Source organism: Balaenoptera ricei, chromosome 16 (genome assembly GCF_028023285.1).
Source record: "Balaenoptera ricei isolate mBalRic1 chromosome 16, mBalRic1.hap2, whole genome shotgun sequence".
NCBI classification, from domain to species: Eukaryota; Metazoa; Chordata; class Mammalia; order Artiodactyla; family Balaenopteridae; genus Balaenoptera; species Balaenoptera ricei.
Window position 1 is genome coordinate 14,259,868 of NC_082654.1, and position 8,216 is coordinate 14,268,083.

General features: G+C 46.5%; 1 protein-coding gene across 1 annotated transcript; it reads left to right on the forward strand.

Moving 5' to 3' along the window:
• Positions 1-564: 564 nt before the first annotated feature.
• SPMIP5 (sperm microtubule inner protein 5) lies at positions 565-6,752 on the forward strand. Its single transcript, XM_059900583.1, is given in 6 exon segments — positions 565-619; positions 2,933-3,061; positions 3,064-3,150; positions 4,579-4,765; positions 5,275-5,375; positions 6,500-6,752. Coding segments are annotated over 6 exon segments (705 nt in total). The 3' UTR covers positions 6,646-6,752.
• The last annotated feature ends 1,464 nt before the right edge of the window (positions 6,753-8,216 follow it).

The following is an 8,216-nucleotide window of genomic DNA, read 5'->3' on the forward strand; positions in this document are numbered from 1 at the left end:
TGTCCCCTGCATTGGCAGGCCGATTCTCAACCACTGCGCCACCAGGGAAGCCCCAGGTGTTCTTTAAATGTATGAACTGTTTAAAAAATTCCCATCACTGCTGAGTAAACCGTGACTGAGGCCCTCCCCTCCACCCTTGAGGTCACTTGTCCTGGCCACAAGGGCATGACTTTTGAGAGAGTATCTGGCTTGGCAGGGTAGGACTTGGAAGCATCAACAGATGCCAGATGCAGGACCTGGCCCATTTGGGGGCACCACATCCCAGAAGGAAGAAGGGGTCTGGCTCGGGAGACAGCATCCACATAAACTGACGCTGTTTGGTCCGCCCCCCGCCCCATCTTGGACTCCATGCCAGCCGTTGCAACTTCTGATCCTTTCCAGCCAGAGTTTACGCTAATCTTTGTTATGTCCTGTACATTGCATGTTTAACCGCATCCTTGGCTAATTGTGGTGCTTTCTCTCTGTCCTAATCCCCTGGCAAGGTTATTGACGCCCAAGGGCTCTAGCACATGCGCAGTGAGTTCTCCAGGCAAGGACTTCCCTTCATTAACAGAGAGCAAAATCATGGAGTCTTCCAAGACCTTCATGAGACACCTGCCAATCACACCAGGCTACAGTGGTAAGTGGTGATGTGCCCTGCAGTGGGGTCCTGACTGCTGTCCCTGCCTTGCCCCACTGTCCGTGTCCGACCGGCTTATTGCACCAGTACAGGCACTTTAGCTTTTAAGAAACTTGCTGAAAGTGTTTCATTGCTGAAGATGGCAGATAACTGGGTTCTGATAAGTGGGGAGATAGAATCTAGGCAGATCTCCCAGGACATGGCCTGGTATGTAAGAAGCGCTTAATTAATGTCTGTTATATACATTTGGGCCAGGATAGACACAATGAATAGGCTGAGGCTCTGTCCTTCTTCCCAAGTTGTGCTGTTCTCATGAACTAGGGCTGTCCTTATGGTCCCATTTCTTCCTGTGTCCCCTAGAGGGATGGTCACCAACTTTTTTGGTTTGCCGGGAATGGTCCCAGTTTTAGCACTAAAAGTCCTGCATCCCAGGAAACCCCTCAGTTGTTGGCAAACCAGGACAACTGGTCACCCTACCTAAAGGCTTTTCCTCCTCAGGCTTCTGAGAATTTACTAAGCCACATCCCTGTGGGTAACAAACCTGGTGGTCCCCATAGGCCCTCTGCTCTCACATATAGGTATTCTTGGTGGGGAGAGGCATGGAGAATATTCCAAGGTTGCCCATCCTCACCCTGGTCCTACTGGTTGGTTAAGAGAATAGGCTTTGGGTTCTAATAAACTGAGATTCCAATCTCTCCCTGGCCATTATCTATGTGATTGTAAGTAAGTTACTTACCTCTCTATGGTAAGTAGAAATTTCTATAAAATGGTTGTATTAGTTTCCTAGGGCTGCTGTGTAAAACAACAGATAGCTATTCTTTCACGGTTCTAGAGGCCCGGAGTCTGAAATCAAGATGTTGGCAGGGCCGTGCTCTCTCTGATGGCCCCTGGTGTTCCTTGGTTTGTGGCAGCATCACTCCAGTCTCTGTCCCCATCTTCACATGACTCTTCATGTGGCCTTCTGCTCGGTGTCTCTGTGTCTGTGTGTCTCAAATCTCCCTCTCCTTTTTCTTAGGAGGACACCAGGCACTGGATTTGGAGCCCACCCTAAATCCATGATGACCTCATTTCCAAATCCTTAGTTACGTCTGCAAAGACCCTATTTCCAGATAAGTTTCACATTCACAGGTGCCAGGGGTTAGGACTTGGAGAGTTCTATCAATTCAACCCATTACATGGGGTCGGGATAGATTCCTCCTAAGACTGTTGTGAGGATTAAAGGAGCCAGCACACAAAGCCCATTTAAAATATCTTGGCCCTTAGCAAGACTCAGTAAAGGTAGCTTGTATTCCTATGTGTGTGTGTCCATATACGCAATCAGGTAAAATCTATGCAGATCAAAGTTGACCCTGATGGAGAAAACCCACTGTGACAGGGGCCCTGGGTGTCTGCGGTCTCCTCCATGATGTTAGGGTATCTTTTAATTGTCCGAAAACTGGGGAGACTGGATAGTGGGCGGAAGACTTCCAACACTGTCAAGAACAGTTTAGTAATTGGATTCTTCCGGAGGAGGTTTCTTGCAGGTGCACGGGGTGAGGGTTGCTGCTCTCAACTCTGGGGCCAGGTTTTCTGGCCCTGGGGACAAGGGCACAAATGGTGGGCTTCAATATTGAGATTTACTTGCTTATTTATTTATTTATTGGTTGACAGTTTAAAGCCAAGTCTTAACCAGTTTTTCCTCCTTTGTTCTTTTAAAAACTGGTCTTATTATGGCAGCATTATAGTACTTAGGATTCAGCATCCAGTTTAAATAAGTAGTTGTGTTTTACCCATACTAATTGTAATGATTACATGTTATTTTGTGGGAAATGGTGAGAAATTGTGCTCGGGGTGGGTCTCACAGATAATGAATTTACCTTTTTGTGTAATAGGTCTCTGCTTTTAATAAGCCCGCAATTTCCCGGTGGTCCGACAGAAAAGATCCCCAATTGCATTTGGGAAGTGTCAAGGAAAATAAGCTTTCTCTCTAAAAAGATGAATAATTTCAATTACTCCTTCGACTAACATTTTGGTCCATTAAATGCTTTCGCCATTTGCCGTTTGGGCTGACGTGAGGGGCTTTGCTATCAAAGAATATTACTGTCATCGCCTTTGTTGAAACGGGCCTTCCCTCCCCGCTCCAAGGTCAGTTTTTCGTGGCCTTGGGAGGGCCCAGCCGCAGTGGAAACAACAGCGCGGCTTGTATTAATGGCCTTTGGGAGAATGCAGTGTTGTCGGCCAAGGAAGAAACGGCAAGGGGTGGGCTGAGATTCTGGGGGTTTGGGCAGGTTCTGAATACCTCGCTGAAGGTCGTGATTCCTTCGGCTCTTGCAGGCTTCGTGCCTTACCTTAGCTGCCAGGGCACCTCCAGCGAGGACAACATGTCCCACTGTCTGAAAATCTTCCAGGAGAACACACAGCGGTATAAAGACCAGCTGGAGGAATAACTCTGCTCAGTGGCCACTGTCCCGAACTAAAGCCCGTCTGCTCAGAGGAGCCGGTCCTGCGGACCCTGCACCAGTATTACCGGCAGTACCGCCCCTTGAGTCTGGGTACCGGCTCCCAGAAACCAGCCCCCCTTCACCCTGGGCCCAAGTGCAGGGCCTGGCCGTCTTGCTGAGCTGCCACTGAGGGCACTGGGTCCAGCACAGTTCCAGGTCCCCAGGCGTCTGTGCAAAATGGAGAGGCTCAGTTTCTTAAAAGGAGAAAGAAACATTTCCAGGGGGGGAGGGAGACAGGTGGGGAGGAGGGTGCTAGGTACTAAGCTTCCTGGACAATCATCACAGAGGTTCAGAGAGCAGCTGTTGTCTCAGTAGGTACCGCTTTTAGTTGCTTTCTCTGTGCCGGCTACCGTTATTTCATTAACCACCCACGATGACCCTATGAAGTCGATACTATTATTGCCACTTTAGAGCAGTGTCCCTTGTCTGAGGTCAGACCTTGGTTTCAACCCAGCTCCTCCAGGTGCTGGCTGGGCGGGCAGGGATTTTGCACTGAATAACAGTCACAATAACAGTGACAAAAACAACTGACAGTATGATTGTATCATGTTCATCATCACAACAATGATTTGTCCTAGACTATTTTTAAGGCCTAAAGGCCTATAAGAAAAGTAATGGACTGATTGTCTTTATTATTATTACTGTAATTGGGGACTTTTCAAGAACACATGCTGACTCACATGTTTGGTGTGCTTAAAAAATTTCCAAGTCATTACAAGGAACATCTGCCTAAGAGTTGGGATTTAGCCCAGCTCCATGACTATTTGCTGTGTGACCTAGGGCAGGTTGCTTCCCCTCTCTGGGCTACAGTTCCTTCATCCAAGGCAGGGAAGGATGGATTAGACACTCCCTAGGGTGCCTTCCAGCTTTTAGGTTCTGGGACTCAGTGGCCTAATTCAATTCTTACAGCAACTGAAGGGCAGTTATCTTACATCTCACAAATGTGAAATTGCCGAAGGTCAGCCAGCCAGGCAGCCAGAGCTGAGTCTGATGTGCTTTTTCCTGACCTGCATGCTTCTCTTGATTCCCTTATTCAGATTGTCAAAGAGCATTGTCTGAAGCTTTTTTTTCTTTTTTTTTTTTTGTTATTAGTCTGAGAAAAGAGTGGGATCTGTTTAAGAGCAAGAACTTGGGAATCAGAGAGACCTGGGTTTGAATCCTGACCCTATCACTTCCTTGCTATGTGACCTTGGCCAAGACTTTCTTAACCTCTCTGAGGTCTCAGTGTCCTTCTCCACAAAGTGTAGGTAATAATGGCACCAACTTCTTACGGTTTGTAAGAGAATAAAATGAGGGCCTATGCAAAGCCCTACCAAGGTGCTGGCACACAGGATCAACCAACCGGTGGTAGCTGCCCTCATCACGTCTAGGGGCCTAGTGCTTTCCCCGGGGCTGATTGTTGGGGTGCCAGCTAGCTTGGGAGCACCGCCCACTGTGTGGCTTCTCAAAGCCCTCAGGAAGCATGGCATCTTTTTACAGAATGCAAGTACATAACGAAACGTCTTCAGGAGCCCCCCATCCCCGGCTGGGCAGGCTACCTGCCGAGAGCCAGGGTCACTGATTTAGGCTGTGCCACGCGGTACACTGTCATGGCCAGAAACTGCTACAGGGACTTCCTGGACATTGTGGAGCAGGCCAGGAGAGCACACCTGAAACCGTATGAGGAGTAAGTCTGCCTTGTAACTCAGGTAACAAGAACGAGGGGAAGAGCGGATCTCAGGCCAGGGGTTTCCAGATGCCCCCAGCCCAGCACTAGGACTGTTTTTTTGGTGTCTGTTTTGTTTTACAGAAGGCGCTGTGTTTGTAATTGCAGGACCTGCCAAGTAGGCAGCCACGTCCTGCTCCCCACCTGCGCCCAGCAAGTGCCAGAAGTCTTGCTTCTGGTCTTTGCTGGTTTGCAGGGAGAGGCTGGCAGTAAAAACCAACTGGGCCCCCTGTCCGGGAAGCAACCTAAGGCTCAAGCATGCTGAGGAAGGGAGATGGTAGGGTACTGCATGGAGTGGGAGGCTCTTGTGGCCTCAGTTTTCCCTTCTGTGAAATGGAGATGATGATCCTTTAGGATAAATTGTAAGGATCAGAAATAAACGCACCGTGCTCATGCAGGACCTGCACAGATTATATTTATTTTTATTATTAATGAAAGGAATAACTCTATGACTTTTGTTCTTACTTTAGAATATATTGAGTTAGGCCCGCACCACCTCCTCCTACCCCTTCTCCAGAAATTTTGCTGCACGAAAGGCTGCTGCCAAAATATCCAGATTTCTCTATTCCAGGTAAGGGAGGACTTTCCTTCCTTCCTGCTGGTTTTAAAAAGGGGATGGTTTCAATTTCTCCACATCTTTGCTAACACTTTTTATTTTCTGCTTTTTTTTTTTGATATTAGCCATTCTAATGGGTGTGAGGTGGTATCTCTTTATCATTTTGATTTGCATTTTCCTAACGATTACTGATGTTGATCATCTTTTTACGTGCTTATTTGCCGTTTATACATTTCTTTGGATAAATGTCTATTCAAGCCCTTTGTTCATTTTTGAATCAGTTTGTTTGCTTTTTTGTTGTCAAGTGTTTGGAATTCTCTATATATTCTGGATACTAATCCCTTATCAGATATACAATTTGCAAACATTTTCCCCCATTCTGTGGGTTGCCTTTAGATTCTCTTGTACACTGTAGATGGGAATGTAAAATAGTTCAGCTGCTATGGAAAACAGTATGGTGGGCTCTTGAAACAATTAAAATTAGAATGACCATACACCCAGCAATTCCACTTCTGAGTATATTCTGGAAAGAATTGAAAGCAGGGTCTTGTAGAGATATTTGTACACCCATAATTATAGCAGCATTATTCATAGTCGTGTAACCCAAGTGTCCATCTAAGGATGAAGGGATAAGCAAAATCTGGTCTATATGTACAACAGAATATTATTCAGTCTTAAAAAGGAAGGAAATTCTGACACAAGCTACAACACAGATGAACTTAAAGGACATTATGCTGAGAGAAATAAGTCTAACAGAGAAGGAAATAACGTATGATTCAATTTATATGAGGTACTTAGAGTAGTCAAAATCAAAGGCAGTACATTAACAGTGATTGCCAGGACTGAGGGGAGGGGAGAATGGGGATTATTGCTTAATAGGTACAGAAGTGCAGTTTCACAAGAGAAAAAGTTACGGGGATGTATGGTGCTGATGTTGCACAACGGTGTGAATGGACTTAATACCACTGAACTGACAGATAAAAATGGTTAAGATGGTGGTGAGTATTAAGGATATTTTAACACAATAAAAAAATTGTTTTCTAAGTAGAAAAAAAAAAAAGCGGGTGGGATGTTTGCAGTAGCCCCTCTGCCTCGCTGGGCCACCTGCCTGCAATTTGTGGGGCTGGTTTATCTTCCAGGTGCTGGGTGTCCTACCCTTGGAAGAGCCCTGATGGAGGACCCCAGACCTCCGGTGAGGTGTGGCTGCACTCAGAGGCCAAATGTGTCATGCAACGGGGAGATTTATCTAGAGCCACTCTCTTCAGTAAAGGACGTGGAAGGGTAGAAGTGGAGAGCCTCCCAAGGAGAGGCACATACTAAGGGGGGGCTCAGAAGCTCACCATTCTCACGTGAGAGCCCCTCACACACCCCAACCGGCACGAGGGAAATTTCATAAGACAAGCATCCTTTTCATTGCCACCTGCACCCTGACCGGTTGGTGATAACATGTCATTCATAATAAAGGCCTTTTATTGTCATGTGAGAATAAAGAGGATACACTTCTCAGCATGCTGAAGCGTCTGTGGATTTTTTCCAGGTTATGTTGACCTTGCTGGGTGAGGCCCAGCTCTTCCCGATCCTGAGGTAACATTGTGCACCTGGATCGGGCGCTCACTGAAGCCCTAGCCCGGCCATCTAATGAGTCGGTCCCCATCAGCCACCTTGGGTTGTGGCATGGCAGTCCCCAATACTGGCACAGGGCCATGCCCACCCCAGCCCTGGTGTTTCAGAATCCCAGCCCCCCGGGAGAGCCCTGGCACACCAGCTGTACTGGTTTCCTAGGGCTGCTGTAATGGTACCCCAAACTGGGTGGTATGAGACAGCAGAAATTTGTTGTCTCATACTTCTGGAAGCGAGAAGTCCACGTTCAAGGTGTTAGCAGGGCCATGCGCCCTCTGAAACCTTAGGGGAGAATCACCCCTTGCCTCTTCCCCACTGCCTGGTGGTTTGCTGTCAATCCTTGGCAATCTTCGGTGCGTCATTCTAATCTCTGTCATCATGTGACTTCCCTGTGTCTCTGTGTCTTCACAGGGCTGTCTTCTAATAAGGACACCAGTCACACTGGATTAGGGCTCACCCTTCTGCAGTATGACCTCATCTTAACCAATTACACCTGCAACATCCTATTTCCAAATAAGTCACATTCTGAGGTGCTGGGGATTAGGACTTCAATATATCCTTTTGCGGGGGGCAGAGTGGGGGGGGGACACAATTCAACCCATAACACTGGCTGACCTTTTATCACTGACAGGCACTCTCTCTGACTTCACTCTGCAGCCATTGGCACGAAGAAGAAATCAAAAGCAGCTCCTGGGGCAGTGAGGCCATTGTTATCAAAAGACTCAAAACTGCTGGGCCAAAAGATGAACTGAGCCACTCCTGAGCGTTTCTCCCAAGGTGAGAATTTTCACCTGGGCTGCCTGGACCCCCAGGTTTCCATGGGTAGAAATCAGGAGTCATATCTTTGATGAGAAAAAAGAACTGGGATGAGAAAAAAGTTACATGTTTGTTTTCACTAACCACCAAGTGAAATATAATATTTCCTTTGTTTATGAATGTAGGCAACAAACCCCCAGCTGTACCTGTCACCTTAATCCAATAAAAATCTCAGATCTTTTCACATCATATGACATTTGTTGCAAACAGCTTGAAATAATGTTAATGTTGATCAGTACTTTATAATTACAGTTGTTATTAGAGCTACAATGTCTGCTCTCTAACATTGTTCTTCAACATATGTATAAGCAAACACATGGCTATTTCACAAATTTGTTCTTTTTAGTATTTTGATAGTATTTCAATATAACTAGCTCCCTTTGTAATCTCATTTATTGTACTTTATGCATTTAAAAACAT